Source organism: Falco biarmicus, chromosome 9 (genome assembly GCF_023638135.1).
Source record: "Falco biarmicus isolate bFalBia1 chromosome 9, bFalBia1.pri, whole genome shotgun sequence".
Taxonomy (NCBI): Eukaryota; Metazoa; Chordata; class Aves; order Falconiformes; family Falconidae; genus Falco; species Falco biarmicus.
The window spans coordinates 39,571,623-39,596,837 of NC_079296.1; the positions used below are offsets into that span (position 1 = coordinate 39,571,623).

The 25,215-nt window shown below is 44.5% G+C and overlaps 1 protein-coding gene across 2 annotated transcripts in view; it reads left to right on the forward strand.

The window, feature by feature from the left end:
• JMJD1C (jumonji domain containing 1C) overlaps positions 1-25,215 on the forward strand; it is a 165,996-nt gene that overhangs the window by 83,289 nt on the left and 57,492 nt on the right. The window contains exons 1-2 of one of the 2 annotated variants that reach the window (XM_056351588.1): positions 19,373-19,589; positions 24,854-24,967. Coding sequence is in view for 1 of the 2 variants with exons in the window: in XM_056351587.1 (XP_056207562.1) it covers positions 24,854-24,967 (114 nt within the window). In the remaining variant the exon portion in view is untranslated. Of the gene's footprint in view, positions 1-19,372; positions 19,590-24,853; positions 24,968-25,215 lie in introns of those variants that run through there. The other variant, XM_056351587.1, reaches the window with a different exon arrangement.

The window sequence follows — 25,215 nt, forward strand, 5'->3', positions numbered from 1 at the left end:
TGGTGGTACCTAGAAGAAAACATATTACGGGATAATATAATTTTTAAAAATAAGCCCAATGCTTTGTTTAGTAAGTTTTGATTGGTCCCATTTCACCTCTCTTCTTTGCAAGCATGAGAATTTAAGCTTTCTTAATTAAGAAACATGAATGCTTCTGAAATTGATGGTCATCTAGTCTCTGCTTTTAGTGTGGGAAAAACTATAGTAATTTCAGCTGTCCCAATGTAGTAACTGTTATCAAAACACACTATCCCTGGGAAATCCTTTTGCAAAACTTGGTATGAAAATCTGTTTTCTCTGGATTAAGTGCTGCAGTTCACGGAATACTGTACAGACTTCCAAGCTGATGGTTGACACCCTCTAAATTTTAGTACTTTGTGCTGTGGAGAATAATACTCATTGTTCTAATGCAAGGATTTTTTTCCCCTCAGTCAGCTGTAATAATATGGTAGAGGTAGAAAAAGCTTTTGTTTCCAGCTGAGTTCATTTAAATTAGTAAACCAAACTGGATTAGACCATCAGCCATTGTTACCTGGTTGAGGTAGCCACAGAAATGTACTTTTTGGTGAAATAAATTGTTCCTAAAACATAGAGAAGTAAACCTTCACAGGGAGGTTGTTTGGTCAAGCGGTCCCTTTCCCCAGTGGAGTGCAGTTTTGCTGCCGACGTGGGAGGTAGGAGAGAGGTTCAGGTTCTGGTTCAGAGTGAGGAGTAATGGAAACTGCTCTGAAGCAGTTGGGAGAGGATCTTTAAAGTGGGCTTCCTTTTGAAATCTTGTCATTCCTGTATTCCACTGCCTGCTTGTGCAACAGGCAGAAAAACTAGCAAGCAATTCAGTAAACGTTAGAGACAGAAAAGTTGTCAAGAAACAGTACTGATTTTCAGACGGAAATTGTTTAATATGTTAGCAGATGTCTTTCGCTAACCTGAAGGAATCCAGACTGTGTAAACATTCAGGAATACCCCTCACCCCAGACTACCCCAGGGACATGGAGGGAAGCTCTGGAGTAAATGCTTAAATGGCTGTTTTGCACATAATGCAGAATCTGGTTTGAGTGCTCCTAATAATTGCTATATTGAAATTGCCTTTTAGCAAGCTGAAATGCAATTCTTGCCAATGCTTTTTAATTCCTAAAATGACAGGCAAAATATATTAAAGTATATTTGTCTGAGCTGCATCGCTTAGGAAGCATTCATAGACATCAACCTTTTGTGTTGATTGTCCTCCTCTTGAATGAGAGTTTTTGTTTCACAAATACGGGGGGGGGGGGGGGGGGGAGGAGAAAAAAAAAATTTGTTGCACTTTCACAGCTGCACTGAATGTGGCCTGGGAGTATCCCCTGCATGCTCTAGTAAGGAGCAGTTGTGGGAGGGGTGCCAGTGCACCACCGTTACTGTGGTCTGGCTGGCTTCTGCTTTCCAGCCACACTGCAACAAGGCAGTACGTGGAAAAGCGGTTATGCCTTTGCTTCCTGCTGTGTACTCCTGCTAAAAGTCAGGTTATGGTCTACCTTCTGTGACACGATACCTCCCCAGCAAAGTCTGCATGAAAATACATATTTATTTTTTTTTCTTTCCTATCCCCATCAAGCTACTTTCATCCTTAAAGTGTAATTTTTAGCCCAGTGTTAGAGTTCTCTGTTTGGAAAAGCTAGATCATGCAGCAGAATGCCAACTCCAAAAAAGTATGCATTTTATATTATTAATACTATTATAATTTAGAGTTCAGTGGGATGTCTGTGCATCATGGAGAAAGCACAAAGCACTTTTTCAAAAGGTCTGAGTTTTCACAAGTGAGAAATAGAGCTGCAAGGGTATTACCAGACTGGAGAACAAAAAGGATGGGTTTCACTTTTTCTCTAAAGTAATCATGCCTGAAAGAATGTATACTGAAACTGGAGTTGGCAGGATGGTTTAGCAAGGCGGTGGACAAGTATTTCAGTAACTTGCCACTGCTGTGCTAAACATTTAAACACTGAAGTAACAGGCCAGTTCCTCTTCATGGGTTGGGTATATGGCTGAATGTTAAGATGGACATGTGTGTTGCATACTGTTGGGATTTACATTTTCCTAGCTGAATGAATTGTTATGTTCTAGTTGTGAGGCTAATTCAATATATTTTATACTAAACCTTTTTTCCCCTCCTACTGCGTATGTATGAATCAAAGTAGTTTCTAATATAAAGTCCATCACACTTTGCACAGCGCAGCTTTTCTGAGTACCTTAGCTTTGTTCAGCGGGTTGCTTGTTTTTTTCTATTTGTCTTGGAGGATCTGGTGTCTGATTATAATGGAAATGAAACTAAATTGTATGTATTTGGCATGAAACATCTGGAGTTGCTGGATGGTTTAGATACTAAATAAATGTGTTAGGGTCACCTTGATTATTTTTGATAAATGCAGACTGGGAACATTTCAGTGGCAAATAAAATGAGATGGAATGAAAGGCAAAAATGAAGTAGTAATTTTCACTCATAGGTTCTATGTTAAAATACTATGCGTCACTCACAGAGGATCAGCTTTCTGAAGCCTGTGTCAGTGACCAAAAGTGAAGGCGTAACTGAAGTTAACAGAGTTTGTGGGGAAAATACGTAATGGAAGAAAAATCCTTGGTATTTTTGTGAAATAATAGGTGGAGCAAAACTTGTAGAAGAGCTAATACATTTTATTGGATTGACAGATACAGAATGAATTAAACTGCTAAGCTTTAATAATGCAAATTCTTCTTCAGTTCTGAAGTAGAAGTGCCAATCTTTATCTTTAGACCTTAATAACTACAACACTACTACTGTAACAAATAGCTGGTGTCATTATAATGTTTTAATTAATTTCTGTTTGAAAGGTTATGAATTAAAGGCTGATAATGAAATGAATAGCTTTGTCCTTTTAATTTCCTTAAAAACATATAACTTAACTAGTTAAACCTTACTTTCCAACTTCATATGCCTCCCATCTTCTACAAGACCAGTTTTAATTTGGATGCTATAATTATATTCAATACTCATCATCATTATTTACAAATTTGTTTCACTTCAGTCTCTTTTGCCACCCATATTTGTGTTCAGGAGCTTCTGTAACAACTTCATATGAGTTCTTTTGCCCTTCAACTGAAGCATGCTACTATCCTCAAAAGAAAGGTAATATTTCTAAATATAGAAACCTAATTTAGGTTCTGCTGTGACAACTAGTGGTCCATTTCTTTTTCTTTACAACGATGAGGTATTTATTTCTGAAGTCCATTGATATGTTACTTAAGTCATCTTTTATCTTGAAGGCAGAGAAAAAGTTGCCAATAGGGAGAAATGAACAATTCTTGTAAACATACTTGAGTTTGAGAGATCTTTCATAGCTAGAGTATCTGTTCCGTTTCCCTAAACTGGGTATGTATTTTCTTTTATCATTAAAACCACTATAATAGCCACTTAATAAAAAGTGTATTTACTTCTGCTGGTACAAACTCAAACCCGTGGATATCTTTAGGGTTAGCAGATTTATGGAGAAAGTCAGGTATAGCTCAGTTACAGAGAAACTTTTAGAGACTGAATAATGGCTGGGAAAGAGAAAAGAAACGTGTCTATGCAGGTATGCCAGGGTGATTTTTTTCATAAGGAGAGGTAGTTCTAGAAGTAGCTATGCTTCTTTCTGAATAAATTATTATCTTTTATATTAATTGGAAAACAACCCTGCTTCTTTTTTTTGTACCGGAACAGGTGGGGGGAAGGGAAGGTTATGGGTTTTGCTTTTTATAGGCCAAATGGCTATGTGATTCACAGAGAAATAGGTCATTCATTTTATAGGTTCTCCTGAAGTAATTCAATGTACAATGTTACAGCACTGTGAAATACAGGCGGAGGGAGCGGGAAAGTGTCCTAGAGATTCAGTGCTTGCCCTGTTGTCTAGCTCCATTTGTGGGTCTTGGTCTGAAAAAGCATTCTTTCAGAGAAAAAAAAACACCTCTCAGTGAGGGTTACTCTTTTGTTCCCTCAATACCTAGCTAATGTAAAGCTTTTTCTTGTTACTTTGGGGGTGGGGAAGGCAGTAAAGTTCTTAAAATAATTTTACAGATATGAGAATATAAAGACCAAAGAGAGGCTTCATTTTGAAGCTTCCATCCATTGCTTGCTTTCTATCTTCAATAAGCACAGCTTGAGGACATCTTAAATAGGGGTTAAAACACCCCCCCCCCCACCCCCCCCAACTTTGGAATAGTCTTAGGTTTGATGCTGTTACCCGATTTATTGATAATTTTGTATCAGTTACACCTGACATGTTGGGCGAAAAAATAATAGTTTAAGTCAGTTGAAATACTGTTAGAAAAAATTGAACATGATTAGGAGAATTAAAAAAATTTAATAAATTACAAGGTTTGCAAGGGAAAAAATGACAAATGTTTCTCATCCTCACAAAGCATGCTGTATCTTGCAAATGGCAAAAGTACTCAGAAGTGACACAGCAAAGAGAGGGAGGTATGAAACAGAACAGCATATGGGGAGAGTGCGCTAGTGATTTATGCTGTTGAGAACAGGTAGTACTTTATTAGAAATAAAGTACCGCTCCTCCTAGTCTGTCTGTGGAAGCAGGGGTCCCCAAAGGGGGCCTGTTTTCTGTGATAGAAGGTAGTGAGGTAGAGAGAAGCTTAACTCTTTATCATTTAGTACTCAAGCATTTTACAGAGCAAAGTTATGTTTTTCACACTAGTTGGCTCGTTGGTTTGTGGCCCAGGTACAACAAAAAGTAGTAAGTTGTCTTGGTAGAAAACAGAAGACTTGCATGGAGTTTCTAGGTGTGTTTCCAGCTTCCAAGGTGGTTGTGTGGTGACAGTACACAAAGCTTGTTAATCCACTGCCAGCTGTTGTGCCTGTTCACTCTTTCTCACCCTTCTGGTAGTTATTTTCCTACCCCTTGTGCCACTTTCTCAGTTTACATCTTCCTTTTCCTTTAGTGCCAGGTGCCAGCAGTGGGGGACACTTTCTGTTCTGGTCTCTGAGGCCATAGCCCTTGCTAATCAAGAACAGTGATTGCCAGGAAAGGAAACAGCCCCTTGCTTGCCAGTATTTCTCAGTTAAACATCTGTGAACTCCAGGGTTTTTTTTTTTGGTGTGGGGTTTTTTGTTTTGGGGTTTTTGTTTTTTTTTTTTTTTAAGGCCTCTAACTGTGCCGAGGTTGGGTAGGCTTTCACGGGAACAGCCAAAGCAGAAATCTTTAACACATCCAGTTTGTTTCAAAGCATTGTGCTTTTAGTAGAGGTCAACAAAGCCAGCATAGGACCCTTACCCGGGGGGCTGGAAAACAAATCTTGTTTTCTTGAGGATCAGTGACTAGTGTTTGATTTGAATGTAATTTATGGACAGCATTTGAACTTGAGTGTGAGACTGATTCCTGCTACTAACCACAGCTGAACTAAATGAAGGGTTGAAGTTCCTTCAGACAAAAGGTTTCAACAGTTAAGCAGCTGATAAGTAGTTGCTGTATAACTGGTGTATCAAGGGAGTTCAGTGTGTGTCCTTTTTGAAGGCAAGGTCTTGAAAGAGATGAGAGTTAATAATCAAGGGAGCAGTGGAGGAAGCCTGAAAAATGGTAGATTTAATAAAGGTGACTAAATATAGTATGTACGAAAACATTAATACAGTTCAAAAGTGAAGAGGGGGAAAAAAAAAAAAAGAAAAAGCAAAGGGGGAAGGCTCAAGATGCAACTGGCAATGAGGCTGGAACTTAAACCATCCAAGAATTAAGAGAAGGCTCATGTGGCTGAGGAATTGCAGATTTCTTGGTGGGACTTTTGATGTTGCTGAATGGGATGATAAGGAAGAATGAGAAAGCTACGCAAGATCCTGAAGGGATTTGAGTGGGAGTGGGAAGGAAAGATTCCATCATTAGCCTTCATGATAGGGTAAATGACAGCAAATTTACTACCATGGTAGATTACAGATGCGCACATCATACTGGAGAAGACATAGAGTAGATGGTCTGATGATCTTAAGTGGAGTTATAGTCCCTGAAGGAGAGAGCCCTGAGATCACTTACTCTGCCTCCAAGTACCTAGAAAAAATGCCTTTGGAGAAGAAGGCTAGTGCAGTATAGCTGGGAACTTCAGCGTAAGGAGAAAAGCTTTGACCAACTGATGCAATTTACATTCAGGTTTTAGCTCTCAGCAGGAAGCTGTTGGATAAATCTTTGTTTCTGTCTTAGCATATGGAGAAGTGCCAGTGGGTAGAAGACTAGTACTAATTGAGAAGGAAAGGAGTTCCAAGATTAAGGAAAATTACAGTCAGGCATTGCAGCTAGGGAAAGGTTTTCACTGGATAATGGGATGTGGTTACTAAGAAACAACTGAAATGTTGTGTATACATATTAGAGAGCCTGGACAAGAAAATGGAGAAATCCGAGCTTCTGATAGAGGTTGGGATATAAGACATATGAGTATCAGAAGCGTGGTAAAATGCTTTTAATAACTGGACTAGATGTATTTAAAATGCTTTGTGCTGTTCAGAAATAACTGAACAAAAGCAAAAGTTGTGTAGTACTAATTACACGGTAGACTAGAAAAAATGCTTTGGTGTAAAAGGGACAGACAAAAATCAGTTTGGATCAAGATCAGTTTGGAGAAAGATGACAGGAGGAGTAAAGAATCTGTTGTTAGCCCCGGGGTTAGACTCAAATAGGGATAGGGATCTCTGAAGTGTTAGATAAATACTTCTTCTTATGAGGTGGTTTACTTTCCCAGGTAGAGATTAGAGAAGAAATGATAGGGCCAAGGTATTCCTGGATGTGATTGCTGGCAAGTTTCTTCCTTAAATTAGTCACTGAACCAACAGGTAATCGGTGTTGCTTTGGTCTTCATTTTAAAAAGCAATGAGGATATTCTAGAAAATAATTTTGGATAGAGGATTCGGTTTCATTTGATGCTTAAACAGCTGGTGAAAGAGCTGGCTTCACTCTCTGCCCCTGTCTAGCTGATCCTTGCAGTCACACAGCCAAGGTGTGAGTTACCATCAGCGAGGTGCCCCTAGAGAAAGTGAGTCAGTCAGGGTGGCGGGGTGAGCTCTGGTGGGTCAGGCTGCCAGAGGAGGTAGAGCAAGTGCTTGGGGCTGGTGAGGCATTCAGGACCTTCCCATTCAGTGGCAGTTTACAGTTAATCAAATAAAGTTGAACTTAAAATTCCACTCCTAGTAATCATGAGTTAATCCAGTTTGAAATATGTGAAAAAAAAAAAAAAAGGTAGGAAAGTTGGTTTGAAATTCAGGTTTTGAATCTTAGTGGCAAATTTAAATAAGCAAAGCTGATCACAGGTGTAAAGAGCCTGAGGACTCAATTTCTTGAAGTCACAGGTACATAAATCTTGTTAGGAGCCTGAATCCCAAGTAAAGATGAGTTCTCCTGTTCTGCAGACCAAAATGGATGAATAGCCAGCCTGAAGATACGTAGTAAGACTAAAGCAGGAATCCTGTGAGCAGTAGGTGGGGGGAAGACTTCATTCCAATTTCTTTGTTTCTAAGAGTTGAATTTGATCTTGACAGTGATGTGAAAACAAATAAAAAGAAGCTTTTGTATGGTAAGAAGGGTAAAGAATAACAATACACAACTAAAACATTAAATATTTTCTGGCTTAATTTTCAGTAAGGATGATGATAACTACAGAGGAAAAGGCAAGGTGCACAATGAGAATAAGAGAATGGAAATTACTACTACCAGAAGGAACTTAAGGGTTGTAAAATACTCAGAAATTTCCATCTCAGAATTAGGAAAGAATTAGTGCTGATTGTAACTATTTTAGCTAATCTTTCCTTCAGGGTGGTACCAATGATTGGAGAAAGCAGTGCCAACATAAAGAGGGGGAAAGGAAGAATTATGCAAGCAATTAAGAGACTGTCAGTCTGCCCTCACAATATATAAAGCTTTGGAAGGCATTTTTGCAAGGTGGGGTGGGGTGGAGGGGAGGAGAATAGTCAAGGATTTGGGAGATTAAAGAAAATGAAGTAAAATACAATGTACCTACTTCAAAGAGTGAATTTTAGTGACCCAGTACCTGTCTTTCAGAGGCATTAATTTTCTAGACAAGGAAGGCCAGCCTGTGGCTTTCAGGGTCCAGCATGATCTGTCAGAACCTCTCCTAAAGTCTGCAGGTAAGTCTTCCCATTCAGCTCCATGGTGGGAATCTGCAGGCTGGGATTAGTGCAGGTGGGGCAAGCTGGTACCTCACAGCTCTTGAGAGTGCCAGAACTTTGGGCCGGGGAGCAAGGTCTTGAGAGTCTGCCTTTTGCATTGCAGCCCCCAAATAACCAACGGTTTATAGCTGTTGAGAGAAGCCACGAAGCAGGTGATGTTGGTCAGAGAAGCTGGGCAGAGGGGCAGATGGCATAATAAAAACAGACTTAAATATAGCATTAATTTGGGCATGTGTTTCTAAATGCTGTTTTATTTGGGAGATGTAAGTGTCCCTGCAGATACTTGAGAATCATAAGACTGAAAAAGACCTTGAGATCATCTAATCTAAATTAAGGCCGTTGAAATTTGTTGTGTCTGCTGCAGAGATCAAGAAATTATTCCTTGCAGCATCCTGTTTTCATAGCTGTCTTCCCCTCCCAGGCTCTTCAGTCTGTATTAATCCATGGCATTTTAAAAAACTGTGCTTATTTTATTGCTCCCTTTTGAGAACATACCTGTCTTGAACAATATCCAAAACTCCGCTCGCTTTATAGTACTCCAACTGAGTGCAACCTGTGTTCAGCATTCATAGAGCCTAACATTCATATATCCCAGTACTGTGTTTGCATCTTTATAGCATGATACCGTTAATTCATAGCAGTTCACAAATTGAACCTAACTTTTTTCTCTTATTGTGGAATTTCTCCTTAGCCAGTTGTTCACCGTTCAGTATTTCTGCTGTTGACTTCTGCTTAGCTGCAGTGTTTTTCATGTCATCTTTTTTTCTCAGACCACTTGTCCAGTTTGTCTTTTTGTCCTCTAATATAATTTGTAGTCCCACCAAGCTGGTGGTTTGTTGATTGAATAAATGTAGTCTTATGTTCTATCATCTGGGTCACTAATGAAAGTAACAGTGAGTAAGAGTAGACCCAGTGTAGGTGACTTTGGGAACTGCATTCTAGATATACATTTTAACAGTGAGCTAGTGATTATTTCTGAATGCTTTGAGGGTGTTTTGTTTATTCCTTTTTTCTTGATATGCATCCATGTTAGTTTCATTTGGGCTTAATCTTGTGTTACATGAATATCGTAGGAGGCAGTATCAGAAACCTTGCTTAAGTCAGGATATAGATCTGCTTCTCAAGTCGTCTGTTCTTCTATCTGTAAAGGAAATTTGCTTTGACATGATCTATTATTTTCAAATTCATGTTGGCTTTCACTCATTGCCTTGTTTTAAGTGTTTACAAATAATAGAGTGGTTATATCTGCTGTGTGCCTCGTCCCCTTCCCCTTTAATCATGGGTTATTCTAGTCATCAGCACCTTGAAAAGCTACATCGTAGACCCCCTGAACAAAGTTGGTCAGCTTTGTTCTGAGGCAAGAAAATGTAATTCATATCATTCCTCTAGACTTTTGTAATGCATTCCACAGTATGTCAAGTGATGAACAATCAGGAAGACAGGGATTAGTAGCATGAACAGTAAATCAGGTAGGAATTGGCTTACGAGATGTTAGCAACGTGGTGTTGAAATAGGTGGAGCAATGCAGTGGTGAAACAGGTCTGGCTACTAATAGCTGTTCACGTTTGGGAATGACTTGATTAGCATTTTCACTAAAAAAAATGTTTGGACTAATTGGTTAAACTTGGTTAAATCTGTGGATGGTACAGAACAGGAGGAGTCCTTAATGCAGCGGATGAGGGGTTTTTATGTGACTGAAACTGAATGTCCTTGAGAAATGAAGTCATAGAAATGGAACAAAATGTAACTGCATAAAACACAACGTGGTGGCACAGAGAAGGTTTTGCCCTCCTGGGCAGTCAGGGGAGGACTGTGAACCTGCTGTGTGATGTCAGGATGTGATCACAGGGGTGACTCTTGGACATGCAAGATGTGTCTTGCTGGAATGGAGGCATGCCAGCATCCCCGTGCAGCTGCCCTCGGGAGTCCTTTTAAACTAACGTACGTAATTCTGGTCAGCTATGCTGGAGAATATAGATAAACTGAACAGGATACAGGGAGAGGATGATTAAGATAACCAGGGTGTAGAAGTACAGTCTTACTCTGAGAGACTAAGTGAAAGTGGATAATGTAGGCTAGTAACCTTGTCATGTGCGCTAGCAGGGGAGGGATGAGGCAATGTAATGAGTGCTATAAATAGATCTTTGAGGTAAATACTGTCTGATATACCATACAAATGGATCTAGAAGATCCTGAACTCACAATACAGACCTGAGACACAAATCTGAAAAAAAAGCAGCAGGGTACATTGCTTCTTTCTAACATGCCAGTAAGTTTGAACTTGGAGAAGAAATGCATTTCACATTTAGTGGGAAACTTCTAAGTGAGATGTATTTGTGTGACCTTTCAGGGACCCTAGAGAAAGGAGATGAACAAGATCTGGATCATTTTGATTTTATCTTCAAACTCACAGCTGTCACAGTTTGAAGATGAGTGAATTTATAAAAAGCAGAAAACTTGTTATCTCAGAGAGAAATACTTTCAGCACCATCTGTACTGCGTTTTCCTGAAAGGAAAAAAAAAAAAGCATTTGTCCATCAAGGTTGCTACTGGACAAGCGTGTAGGAGGGCAGATGCGAGAATCTAAAAATAACACTGGGGGGAGGGAATCCATTATGATATCTAGGTTATTTTTTAATTTGTTTACTAGATAGACTGATGGTGTTTCATCATTATTTCAGCCTTATCCTGATGCTGGGATATATTGACTAAAGCCCCGTCTGTTCCATCAGACTTTTTATTATCAAGTGTAAACTTTTAACCTCGACTTCTTAGTGGTTTATGCCTATAAGGTTTTTTGTCTTTGAGAAGCTCTCCCAAACCTTTTTCACTATAGAGTCGGGAACTGAACCAGTGTATTAGCAACTGTCTCTGTGTAGGAAATCTGACAAAGTCACAGTATGATTATAAAACAATCATAGCAGGAAAACAGATTGCTCAAGAAGGTTAAAAGGTATTTCTGTATATACTCTGAAACTAGATTGTATCTCTCGGTGCTTACATGACACACAAAGGTGAGGTGAACAGTCTGATATTTTTGAGGAGTATATACTAGCATGTTGTCTTGGTGATATGAAGCTTTTCACAAAGATAATTAAAACACAGTGCATCGATGTTACTTTAATATTAAAGTCTTAGTGTTTGTAAATATGAAAATGCTACTTTTAAGATAAGATACTCTTATGCTTAAAGTGTACGTGTTTAGGATATAAAAAGGATGTATCGCAAAACACTGAGAAATGTCAAAGTACAACCTTACTCCCAACAAGCTGGGACTAAGAGAGCACAGAGGCACTGAATCCAAAATGAGTAATCCTCTCCTGCCCTGAGTGGCCTTTCCCGATTAAGGGAATCCATAGGTAGCCAGATAGAAAGCCTGCAAAACTGGCAAATGGAGTTCCTGGTTTTTTTGAGACATTGTGGAAGTAGGGAAGGAAGAAAGAATAGATGTTGTAGCCTTTTAACTATTCAGCAACACACACCCCCTCCCCACTTCTGAATATATTGCAAACTGAATGTACCTATTCTACAGCTCTTATGCCTCCTGACAAACGGGGAAATACACTGCTGTCAGTGAAAGGGAGTAAATGTAAAGACTGGAGGAATGGCCTTGATGAGTCTTTTGCTTCTCAGAAATGGAATCCAAATTCGTGTGTAACAACTTTATTCGTACGATAATCTGAAGCAGGTATTGCCATCTTTCAGCTTCTACAGGATGTGTTCCTCTAAAATACTGCTCTCGCTTCTTGATATTTTTTCCAAGGTTTTTATACTTCACCTTTTTGTATGGTTTTGAGGCTTCTGTTGTTCCAGATAGCTCCAGACAGGAGCTCCTATTTAACTTATCTTTTTCTGCTGATCCCAGCAGTGTTTCAAGAGGCAGTTTCACCCCCACTCAAGAGGCAATTCCAACTGAGTTGTTACAGCCTACTCAAGTGACCATTTTATAGCATGATGTCAAGAATATGTTGCATGCCCTGGGTGTGGCGTCAGGCGCATGGGGAGCATTTCGTATTACAAGAGTGGCTTGGATACTGTCGTAGGACTGTGAGAATGGAAAATACCAGCAGGGGTGCATTCTCACCACTGCCGTAATGGAGGAAGTGATGCCTGGAGTGAGGCTCCCTCAGAACCGCACCCCGTTTTGCCTCTGATGGAGCCAGTGGCTTGTTGCCAGGAGGTGGCCTTGGACCAAAGGGCCTGCCAGCAGCCTGAGCAGTCGGGAAGCCCGAACTACAGTGGGAAGCTGAGCTTTCTGTGGTGAGGATGCACCCGAGTTGTTTTGGAGAAGAACAAATAGAGCAAATTAAAGAATGCAAAATAAAATACGGCCCATTTAAGAGACAGGAAGCTGACTTAAGCTGGTGAATAAGATAAATAGAGGGGGAATGGTAGGACAGAACAACTGAAAAAATGGCAGAATTTGGGGGGAAAATAGCACTCTGGAAATCAAAGTGGACAAGGATGTAGGGGGGTGAGATGAAAAAAGGTGAGGCAGGTATTTTAAGCTCTGGGGAATAAAACCAGAGTTTTTATCTGGTGACTCTCAGGATCTGTGTGACTCTCAGGAAGTGAGAGGTGCTTCAGAGAGCGATTGGGAATGTAGCACGAGAGGGGCAGGAAGTGGTAGGAGGGTGAAAGGTGGAGGCCTGTTCTGTAATGGACTTCAGTTGGTATGAGAGGGAGGCAGTGCTGGATGCTGAATCAGAAGAGCAGCAATTCAGTGGATGTAAGAAGCCCAAAACTGATGTTCTCAAAGTTGTTTTTCTGGAGGTGAGGCTGGAAGGAGGCTGGGTAAATGCATGTTACATCCAGTAAGTTCAGGGAGAAAAGGATGCAATAACATTGTGAATGTTGACGATCGGGTTGGAAGGAGAGAATAAAGCCAGGAAATGAGTTGGAGGGAGTTTGGCATTATGGTGAGGGAAGCAAGAAGGCTGGAGAAGCATGAATACTGAAAAATGTGGATGGCACCCAAGTTAAAAAGGGTTTGATGAATATTGCAGAAAGAGTATGGGTAAGAACATTGTGATCTTCAAGCTGTTGTGCTTGCTTTGTGGAAGACAGAATCGAGTCCCAAGGTTAATGACTGTTGTGGCACATTACCATGACACTTGGGAACTCGTATGAAAATCGAGGATTTCATTGTGTAACGAGTTGTAGAACAAACGCAGAATGAAAGCGTTTCCTTTCTCCATGGACTTAAAATCTGAGAGTAAGTCAAGGGCAGATGACACACAGAGACAGGCAGATGGGAAATAGGAGGCATTGCTGATGAGGGAAGATGAGGCTTCTATAAAGCAGTGGCCAAGCCCTTGTCAAGGTTTCAGAGGTCAGTACAGCAAAGCAGAGTTTAAAGGAGAAAATGGAAAGATGTCAGTGATTCAGCTTTGCAAGTGTTGCCAGTAAGCCGTTCCTGAAATTGGTAAATAAGCAACAGCAGGATTTGGGAGATGCTGTTACTGAAAGTGCAGTTTGATGTGATGGGACTGCTGGGGTAAGGAGTGCAAGAGTGGATGTGATGGGCTGGAGGTGTTCATGATGGCATTTTGAATGGATCTGAACATGTATGCATTTATTAAGGCCAGAGGAAAGGAGGCTTCAGTAATCAAAATGAAGGATGACTGCAGGCTGGTGCTCTGAACTATGGGGATGGGTAGTAAAACATGTGTGTTACAGGCTTTATAAGAAATATCTGCAGGAGTTCAGTGTAACCTGGACCCAGAAGTGAGAGAAACCAGGTCACACTTAAAGATTACATTGATGTTACTGAATTTGAGTGAGTGGCAGGGTCACAGCATTTTTGCTAAGCTAATGAAGGGAAAGGGCATAGGAAAACAGACGTTTTTTACAGCAGTCCTGGGCTTGAGATGACAGACATTCACACAGGGATGCCTGAGAGACTGCTCAGTATTTTGTCTTTGAACATAAATCTGGAATTAGAGCGCTGTTCTGTAGGTTCTAAGTATAAGGATTTGTATCTGTAAGTGGCATACTGCAGAGGCTAGGTAGAGAGAAAAATGCCAGTGACAGGCTGCTAGCAGAAACTGAATTAGGGGAGGGTGTAGAATGGGCTAGGAAGAAAAGAAACTAGGGGCAGCAATTATGAAAAATGCTACTTGTGTAGCTTAGACCTGAATGAATGAGTTGAATTTGTATGAAGGATTGGGGTTTTGTAACAGGAGAAATGAAGGCAACTTAATCTGAAATTATTTGCCAACAGTCAAAATCTGTAGTTTCTGAAGTTTGCAGATCATTTAAACACTGGCAGCAAACTGCAGCAAGTAAGAAAACTCATGCAATACTATTGCCTGCAGTGATGAATTTTTTTTTTTTTAATGCCATACTTCTGGTGTTTTTTTTACCAAGATTATTGGTCTCCTGTTGCAGCAGGGACACCAATTCAGCCACAAAAATAGCGCAAGTTTACTAACAGAGTGTATTCCCAGAGCTGCAATTACAGTACTGGTATGATGAAGTAGATGGAGGTGAAGTAATGGGGAAAATTGCAGAGTCATGTTGATGCATGCAGCATTAAACTCCATGGTGCTTGCCCAGGGAAGGATAAAAGTTATTTTGCAAGTTGATCGAAAAATATTGTGAAGATAGAAAACATATTTTAAATCTGATTAATGTGAAATACAGTGTAAGATCAGTTGGCACTGGTAACACCAGTGTATTAACGGTAGTTGCTCATGTTTCCTCCATGTGCGCTATTGTCCTCAGCTTCTCAATTTTGGAAAATTATTAAAGATAGTCTGGTGAAGTTTTTGCATGTCTGGATGTCTCCAGGTGAGATCTGTCCATCTCCGTAACCAAAAAGGAGAATTTACATGAAGCATTTGCCAAATGAACTGGGGCCTAAATGCCAGTTAGTCTGTTTGCTGTGCTGCAGCCTCAGTAGTGATGATTATTTCTCACACGTTATTCCTCCTTTGGACTTCGGTTTCTGCATTTAAGTACACCGTTCGAACTCTGTGCACAAATACATAATCAGAAAGTTAATTTCTCCACTAACATGAGACGGACCGTAGCTCTGCCCTTACGCTGGATGGTTTCTGCCAGAGTATTGCCATAGAACCGTTCTGCTTGCTAAGCAAATACAGGGCAGCACAGAGAGGAAGAAGATAAGTACAGAAGCGCTAATTTAAATGAAGGCCGATTTGAATAATTTTCATTTGTTTTAAAGTTTAAATACTAACTCATTCGCAGTATTCTCCACGTGCTTTTCCCTGGCCAGCAGCACGGCACCGGCGGGTTTCTCGGTGTGGTTTGCAGTTGAAGGGGTTACTGCCCTCGGGAAGGCTGCAGCAGCACCCCCCGCCTGTGCTTGGGTCCCCCGTGTCGTTGCGGCGTTGCTGGCAGCGCGGGGCGCGCAGTGCCCCCCGGCCCGGGCGCTGGCTGCCCGCGCTGCAGCTGCTGCCGCCCCGGCCACAATGAGCGGCGGGGGGCGGCGCTGCCCGCACCGCTCGGGCACCGGCCGCTCAGCAAACGCCGCCTGTGTCTGGGCGCTCGAGTGGAAAACCTGCCAGGGGTTTTAAAAGGGAGGGGGGAAAGGAAATTAAAAAAAAAAAAAAAAGAGCAGCTCTTGCAAAACCGTGCCAGCACAACCCGGCGTGCCTTCCGCCTCCAAGCAAACAAAAAGCAAACTGAAAACCTCCAGCAGAGGAAGGCGAAGCCATATGCCACCTGGAATTTTTCATGCGGTCTCTAAAAATACAAAACCTGCGGTACCGCCATCCTAGTGTGCATGGCCTGAGCCTGAGCCGAGGGTGTCTGTGGGGTGCTGCTGTGGAATGCCAGAGGAACACTTTGCCATACTTGAAGTTGCAGCTGTGGCTTTAGGAAGGGAACATTTGCGTTTTGCCATCGATTTTCATGATTATCTGTAGTTCTAGTGATTATCTGCAAAATAGGGCACACTGTGTTACCAGTAATACATGTATCCTGTGGCAACGAGCCAAGACAGTAATTGAAGGTCAGGGATTGTTTGCCGAGTGCAGTTCACTGTGCTGCCTGATTCCATAGGGGACTGGCAGTGCCAAAGAACAAAGGCAGCTCTGTTCTGCAAGCTTATAGTATGGCTTGTTCAACAGAGTTCAGGCCCAATTGTGAGGCGAAGCAAACAGTAGTTGGAAACTGTGCTAAAATAATGTGACAATTAAGTAAGCTGCTCTAAAGTGTTGTATTTTGCAAATGTCATAACCAAGCTTGGATAGGAATATTTTCCACAGACTTTGGGATGCTTGAAGACACTAATTTTTAAAATTCTTGTTTAAAAATCAGCGTTGTTGCCTTCACATGGCAGATCTGTGTTTTGTTAAGTATCCACACATACATTGCGGTAAATTTAGTAAGCTGTAAATGATGTAAATGTCGTATGTTGCTTTAGTGTACTTAACATTAGCCGCTACACCAGTAGCAACTTCATTATTACTTTTAGACTCTCAAAAGGTGTTTTCCCGCTTAGTGAATTTTCACCAAGATCGCCTTTAAGTGAAACGCTCAGAAATAGAGTTGCGGGGTTAATATTCCATAGCTGGTGCCACTTGAGAATCTTTAGCAAAATCCCTCTGTGGTAATGAATAGGTGGTGCTGCACTGGGTATTAATATTCATTGTTACTAAGTTGCAGTCTATTAATAAAGCTTTGTCCACATGGGCAAACTTGCCCATCCTCCAGACAGTCTTGTGATTTGTATTTTAACAGTGTCTGTCTTGGATGTTATTAAGGATTGCCTGCTTTGGCAGTTGCACTACATACCACACAGCTATCACAGTGCCATTAGTTTAATAGTAGCATGAAGTATGTTGTACTCTGTAATAGGCGTAATTCATTTGTTTGCCCTTCCTGAAATAACTATTAGTGTTTGGACTCTTACTTTAGAGAAATGGTAAAACAAACCCCTGAAACCCTCGTATGAGAGAGGCACAAATTTGGTGGTGGTAGCAGTAGTATGCCTTTGGGACGTTCAGTACTTGTTGGAGGTAATCTAAAATGTGCTTTAAAACTTAAATTGGAGATCAGACAAGTACAGAATTAAGTTTGGAAAAAATACTTTTTCTTGACTACTTGACAAAATCTGAGCTCAGGGTATTTCCTTGTCAGCTATTACTGACAGGTCAGGTTATATTGGTTTTTTTTAGAGATGGTGAAGCCCCTGTAGAACCAAGTCTGTGAAAAGCTGGCCCACTCACTTGACAAGCTGTCCTGTTGCTGTTTGGTGGCAGAGAAGGGGCATGCTTCTTGCACCAAAGGGGCAGAGGCAGTACAGACTGCGGCCCCGAATGTGGAGCAAGGATGCATTTTAGTCTGCTACTGCACGACATGTCTAGGTACCAGTGAAAGTGGCTGATGAATTATTTCTCCCTACCACAGTGCAGGGGGGGTGGAGAAGAAAGAATTGGAAAGAAATTAGGTCAAAGTGGCGTTACTGAGATGTTTCATTTTAATTTTTTTTCTCTGGAGATTGGGGAAGTGCAGTCCCGCTGTGGCCTGGCTGGGGTAGGGGTTGTGTTTTGGGGGAGCAGAAGGGGTCGGAGAGCCCCATGCTCTGTTGGCAGTTGAAGGCAGCAAGCTCGAAGGCAAGCGAGTCTGGTGAGGGACTGTGACAGGGACGCTGGGGATGAGAGGAGCAACTGTCTGGCCTGGGTGGTCAGGAATAGATGGAGGCTGCTGAGGGCACCGCTGCATCCTCTCAGCCTTGCAGCCATATAAGGCTGCTCAGCTGCCTTGGGCTGTCGGGCAGGAAGACCACTTAAAAGGGAAAATCAATGCAGTAAACCACCTCTGCCAGCATCCCTTCAAAGCAAAATCCAGCGTTGCAGTTACGTGGTTTGAGCGTAGGCTGGGTGGCACACAAAGGTGGTGTGCAGGTAGTGTGGTTCCTGCCCTGCTTGTGTGCGTGCGGCATCACAGCTGTCATGGAAGAAATCCAGTTGCTGGAGTGTGTGGTGGGTAGAGTGCCTTCCAGTTCAACTTAAATTTTTAACTGTACTTCAGTATTTTATTATTTCGTAGCTCAATGTTTTATAGCATTTGAATACACATTTAACCTTACATCATTTAGAATAATTCAACATGAGAACAGAGGCGTAGTCATGCATTGATTTCCCATTATTCTCATACTTTCTTGGCAAACTATGTGCTTTGTATTTTTTCCATGAAGTTAAAAAATGTACAGCTGTTTATGTTTAAAGGGTTTGGAGGAAATAAATGCCTCTATTGCAACCTCCCTTGTGATTTGTTTTTTCCTTTTTTTTTTTCTTCTTTTTTTATATCCACACTTGTGTATGTGAACTAGACTCAAGGAATGCACAACAGGCGTTATCGCTAAATTTCTGTTTGGAAACCATTGTCTCATTAGATGGTGCACTGTGCACTTTTTTCCCCTGGACTGTTACTTAGGTGGATTGATGTTTTGATGTAAAACTGTAAACAACTAGTTGGCTAGTGCCATTAACTTCTGTTCAACAGTGGGAGAACATGCTTTGTTTTTTTAGTGTCATCAAGGAGAAAATCGGTTGTATGCTGAAGATCAGAAGGCCGTGCTGGGGAGCGTTTTGCAGCGCTGGGGCTGGCCAGGGCGGCTTGGGCCCGCGGGCAGGCCCGGCCCAGCGCTGCCCCTGCTCCGGCTGCGGCTGGACCCGAGTCAGGCCCTGAGCTCATGCCTGACCCGCCCTTCCCTTCCCTCGCCTTTGCGGGGGGACGCGGCCAGCACCGCAGCGCTGCTGCCTCTAAACAAGCCCACCTGCGCGAGGGGGGGAGGGCACCCTCCGGACAGACGCGGGGGCGGGGGAATGACTTAGGCCGTGAGCCAGGCTGCGGGTTTTGCGGGGTGCCGAGGTGTGGCGTGCACCGGGCGGGCCCCCGCGCCGGTGGGAAGCTCTGGGCCCCCGGCCGCCCCGGCCCCGCTCCCGGGCCGCTGCCACACGTGGCCCTCGGCTCCGCCCCCGCGGGACGTGGCCGCCTCCCCGCCCCCGCGGGCCGCGCTCGCCGAGCGCCGCCCCTTCCCGCCGGCGTGCTCCCTCGCTCGGCTCCCGGCGGCGCGGCGCGGCTCGGCTCGGCTCCGCTCCTCCCCGCCCCGGCACAGCGCCGCCATGGCCGGCCCCGCGCTCGGCGCGCCCGTCCTTATGTAAGCGCTGGCGGCGGCGGCAGCGCGCCATGACCCAGCAGCGGGGACGCGCCGGGACCTCCGCGGCGGGCCCAGCTGCGCGCTAGCCCCACAAAGGGCGGGCGGCGCGCCCCCCTCTTCCTCCTCCTCCTCCTCGCCGCCGCCGCCGCCTCCTCCCCCGGCCCCCGCCCTCCCCGCCCCCGGCGCGGCTGCCCGGCCCGACCCGGAAGCGGCGCGGCGAGAACCATTTTCCTTGTGAGTTCAAAGGCGGAGGCGGGCGCGGAGGTCCCGCGGGCCGGGCCGCCCAGCGAGGTGCGTACCGACGGGCGGGGGGCGCCGGCCGGGGTCCCGGGGTGCGGGGCGTGTGTGAGCATCCGCCGCGGTCATTGAAGGGAGGCGGCGGCCGCCTCCGCGGGACACCCCCACCCGCGGACATCTTAACTTTCTGAGGGGCGCCCGCGCGTCTTTGTTTGCCCTGCCGGGTGCTGGGGCGGAGCGGGGCGCGCCCCCGGCCCCGCGGCGCTGCCGTGTGTCCGTGTTCCCCCCCCGGCCCCGCGGTGTGCGGGGCGGCGCACGTGACGGGCGGGCTCTGGCGGGCGCGGGGGCGGGCGCGGCACGCGGCTGGCGGCGGCTTTGTGCGCGGCCCGGCGGGGGGGGGCGGTGCGGGCCTTGCGCCCCCGGGCCGGGCCGGAGACACTGTAAGTACCGGGCACCTCCCTGCCCCGGGGGAGCGGCGCAGGGGCGGCCCGCGCCCTTCCCAGGAGCGGGGAGAGCGCAGTTGGAGGAACCGAGGTGTGGGGTGGGTTTTTGGTATTTTATTCCGTGAGCGAGGTTGAATTCCCGCCGGTGCGGCCGGCTGCTGAACTTGAAGGGCTCGCCCGGCCGTCGTGGTGGGGAACCCCGCCGTTACGGAACAGCCGCGGTAACGTGCCATGCGGCACCCCGGCTGTCTCGGCGGGGCAGGGGCCCGGCTGGCGGGGCTGCCTGCGGCGGGCCCGCCGGTGCCTTCCCCCGCTGGCGGGCTCCGACACCCCCGCCGGGGAAGGGCCGAGTCCCGCCCGCAGTAACGCCGTGACTGGAAACGGGCCCTTCCGCAGGGAATGCAGGCGGAATAGTCTGCGAATGGGAAAACTCGATGCGCGATTTTTATGTCAGATCTGCTTTATTTATCTTGTGCTCTTTTCCACTCGGTAATTCTGCCTTTGAGTACAAACCATGGCAACAACCGGGCCTTGGAAGAGAGCTACAGCTATTTTGAATGATTAAGTGTCATAATGAAAAGGTGCCAGTGTTTGCGCTATTGCAGACTAAACAGCGAGGCTGAAGAACAGTATGTGGGAAAGTTTGCTGAATAGCACGTATAAATAAGTTTACGTGATCTTTTCAATTTTGGTGGTTTGAAGAGGAAAACCCGTAAAACGTTACAGGTTTTAGTTCAAGGATAGCTTCCTTGGCTATATCCTTAGCTTATGAAAAGCTGCTCTCCTTACGGTATGAATTTCTCCGGAGAGATTGGGGGTGGGGGAGGGAAGGCAAACGCAGTTCATGTGCATAGGAAAATGTGCTTTTGTGGTGCGGGGAGCAGGCTTGAGGCGCAGGGTGGCCGGCGAGGCAGGCTGCGAGCTCCAGTGAGGCGCATGAGGCAGTAGTACGTGCGGGCTGAGCCGGGCAGCAGCTGCGAGCTCAGCTGTAACCCGAGCGTTTGCTGCAATGAGCCTTCGGGGTGTCACAGCCTGGCAGCGCCGCGGCTGCAGCAGCCGGCAGTCAGCAGCTCGCAGCCGAGGTGCGGCGGCTCCCGGAGCTCCGGCCGGTGCCAGGGAACTGCCTGCTCACATGGTGGGGCGGCTCACCACGTCTCCAGCTGCTTAATTGCATTAGGGAGAGGTAAAAATGCACCGTGCGCTTGCTGGGTACTGCTTCATGGGGAAAGCAGGGCCTGTGGTTGCCATGGGGGGGGGGTTGAAACGATAAATAAATAGATGAGTTGTGTTACTGGGCGTTAGAAAAAGCAGTCTGTGAGTAATCCACTGTGTTCACGAGTATTTGGTGAATGCCGTCGAGTAGTTTTGAGGTTGTTTGCTGTGAAGTGATGGTACTTAATATTTTCTGAAAAATTTTGCTTGGATTTCCGGAAGGTACAAAGCCAACTTCTCTTTGCAGTCTCAGCGCTGTGCCAGATGCCTCCCATAGGGAGGATATTTCTTGCATGAGCTGGGGAAAATCATGGGGAGATAGAGGCGGGGGCGGAGTAAGAAATGTATTTTATTTTTGGTATCGGGGAACTTGGTAGCAAAGCAACCAACGTATGTGTATGTTTATGTTCCCTTTGGCCAAGCAGGGAAATTTGGTGGAAAAAAAGTGGGATTTTTTTTTTTTTTTCAAGCAGCCATCTGGAAGAGTGCTGAAGTCAGATGACACTTAAGGTTGAATGCCTGAGTCCTTTGCTTAATTGTAGTCCTTGGGGAGTTGGGTTAATGTAGATGGTAAAATGAAGCTTTATGCAAGTTTGAAAGTGAGATATTTGCTTGAGGAGGTTCAGTTTTTCCTGGTTTCAGCCAGTACGCTTGATTCTCCCTAGCGTTGCCCTCCACTTTCAAAATGGAAGAAGGGAGCGTCTTCCTCTGAAAGTCTGCAAGGAGCTTGTTGGACCTTCTTACATCCATTTTCATGTTGTTACATGCCTCACATGCTTGCCTATAGTAGCTGACTCTTGCCTGCTGTGCTCTTAGTCTGTTTTTCTTTGTGTGTATGTGATGCGAAGCTTGGTTATGTCTTCCATCTTAAGATTTTTCAAATCCCTAACCCACCCTGGTTTGGATATCTCCTTGGTGGCCTTGCCTGTCTCTTGGAGCTGACGGCGTCTGGACTTTGCTTTCCTAGGAAGGCCTCCTTGTATTAAAGGGTGGGGTTTTGTTGCTTGATAGTGGGAATGTTGGGGTTTTTTTCTGATAGTGTCTGGAAAAAAATCTCAAGTTGTATGCAACTGAGCAGCCATCCGTGTATGAGGCGGTGTATGACATGGCGTAGTTTTGCTTTATTTATTTACATATTTTTGCTCTGTGCTTGTGGGATAGCCTGCATCTTCCACATGCGTGTTTTGGGGGCGTTGGCCTGTCTAGAGGCTTAGATCTATGAAAGCAAGTGAGAAGGCATTACGTTTCTCTTCTCAGAATAATCACGCTCGCAGATCTATATTTGGAACTGGTTCTTTTAATACCAGCAGTAAGATAAACTGGTGGCTCACACATACCTTAATCTGTAGTGTTGTCTGAATCCTGAATGATAACTGCAAGCCGCATTCCACACTGTTTCGTTTCAGCTAATGATGTGGTATATCCTGTTGTTTGTAGTCGGAAACACGTTTCTTGACCTGAAAGCTATTGCACAGAAAGTTAGAAAGGAGCCAGCGCGGAAGAAGTAGAACAGTGTACACAAAGATGCAGGGGTGAATTAAGAACTGAAAGACTACAACGTTGACTTTTTAAAACAAAAGTTTGTCCGCTTGTGAGTTTATACACTCAGTGCTTTGTAATTTCATGACGTGAACTCCACCCTCTCTTAACTCAAACCATTAGCAATACAGGATCCATTATAGAGAAGTGATGCAAGAGCAAAGGCCCTTTCTTAACTATTAGAGGTTAAATAATTATTTACTATTCAGACTCTGCAGTTAGCATATTATCATATTATCCTGACCCTCCAGCCCTTTAATCTAGTTACCCTGTTGAGATGGCTGACTGGCTGATAGGTTGTTGGGTTTTTTTTCTTGCTTGCATGAGGAAAGGTAACAGCTGAAGTGAAACCTGAAATAAAATGGTAAAGGAATGCATGGCATTAAATCTGAGTATTTGTGGGCTTGGATATATTTATTATAAAGTATTATGTATCTCCAGTGAAGTATTCTCTCATTTGTTTAGTAAGTGCCAAAGCTGAAGCTCCAGAGAGACTTGAGTTATATTTAGCCTAATCGCAAGGCAACACCTTTGTAAAGTAGGTAATGAAGTCTGATAAAACCTTGAGTGCATCTCTTATGAGCTGCCTGCATACTGGCTGAGGGCAGGTCACTGACTCTGCTGCTGCCCTGCTTAGGTGGCTTTTGTCAAGTTAGGGGATTGCTTCCTGCATCAGCTTCCCCATCTGTAAATAGGCAGCAGTGATCCTGCCCTCTCCTTGTAAGTACTGGGGGTCTTTTGCTGTGGGGTGTTGGCATGTGAGCTAGTGATGTCCTGTTGCGATAGCGGCATCTCACAGATGTTGGTGTAGCATTTGCACAACGCTTCATGTGGTTTGACCTGCCCTTGTTTCTCCTCTTTGTCTTTTCATCCTGCATTTTAAATTTAGAATCTGTCTCAAAGGGCTTTCTTCTTTTCCTGTTTTCCCTCGTTACTTTTTTTTTTTTGTCCTGTAGAATAACTTTCCTCTATATTTTTTTTTTTCTTGTCTCCCCGTATTTTTTTTTCCCCCTTGTATCCTGCATGTTCTTTCTGCTGGTCACTTCTTTTGTTCACCCGTGCCTTCCTCTTGCAGTTCCTGTCTGTCTTCAGAGCAGCATTTTCTCTCCCCCCCCATCCGCTGGGATTTCCTTTTCACCTGACTCATCCCCTCGCAGTACATCCCCGCTCAGTCACGCTCTCCTTGCGCTTCTCTTCAGGAAACCCAGCCAGCAGGGAAGGGGACCGCCAGCTTGTCCCCCTCTCGGCGGAGACCCACTGAAGTCATGGCTCCCTCCCCGCTCGCCTACTGCATCCCGCTGCGCTTGGATGAGGCAGGGTGTTTTTGGGGCAAAGATTGTACGGGGGCATCGTGCAACCCGTTATTTCCCTGTGCCCCTTCCTCCACGCCTGCTTTCTGCAGCGGGGCCAGGAGGTTTCCTGCTTCCTCCCACATGCTGGGGAAGCGGCGAGTGGCCCCTCGCCGCTTCCCCAGCATGTGGGAGGAAGCAGGAAACCTCCTGGCCCCAGTGCAAAAGCCCCAGGACCGGGCGCTGGCGTTTCCAAAGCCGTTGCGCCGGAGCAGCCGGTTGCTGCAGGGAGGAGCGGCTGCGGGGGTGGCAGGCAGCAGAGTCAGAACAGTTGCAGAGATGGGCAGGGAAATGAGATGGTTGACTCGAGGCAAGGTGAACGATTTCAGCACAGGAAGGGGGGGGAGCGTTTTCACGTCTGCAGTCTGTTTCCACTTCAGCGTTCTTAGTGTAATTACCACTGCGCTAGCTAGTCCTGCAGGCAGAAGGAGAGGATCTGCGTGCTAAGCTGTATGTTTAAGATACAATCGTGCTCCTGTACTTTGAGCTTCTGTGGTAAACACTCTTGCTCAAGCACAGTGAGGGAAAGGAGGAACGTATGGTATAGTTCCCTTTTCTAGCTGGTTTTCCAGCAATGGCACAAAGGAAAAACGACAAAACACAAAATCTTCCTTTCTTGAATAATTAGTAATTGCTACTCTGTTTTAACATGTTTTAGTGGTAGAATTACGTCAGTGTTTATACAGTCCTGGGGGTTTGATGTGCTGAGCTTTTTTTTTTTTAATTGGTTAATTTTTCTTTTTTTTTTTTTTTCTTTTTTTTTTTTTCCCAATAGACATTCAAGCCCTTGGTTGGAAAAAGTGTATACAATTCAATTACTGCAGTAGAATTCCTTGTGGACAAGCAGCTGGATTTTATAACTGAAGATAGTGCCTTTCAGCCCTATCAGGTAAGAAATCTAGTTAGTGTATAAGTACTGTCCTTCGAGCTTAGTTAAAATCCATGTGTTTATTGTTAAGTGCATTTTATAGTCAAGTTCTGTGTTACAGGAATGATTTCCTATTGATGATTGGCAGAGATTGTTGCTCATTTTGTGAAAGATTATATTGGGTACTGTATCTGATTCTAGTGAATCTGATCATGTCAAGGAGTACTATGCAATTAATATTATTGAACCACCTTGAAGTAAAATACCTG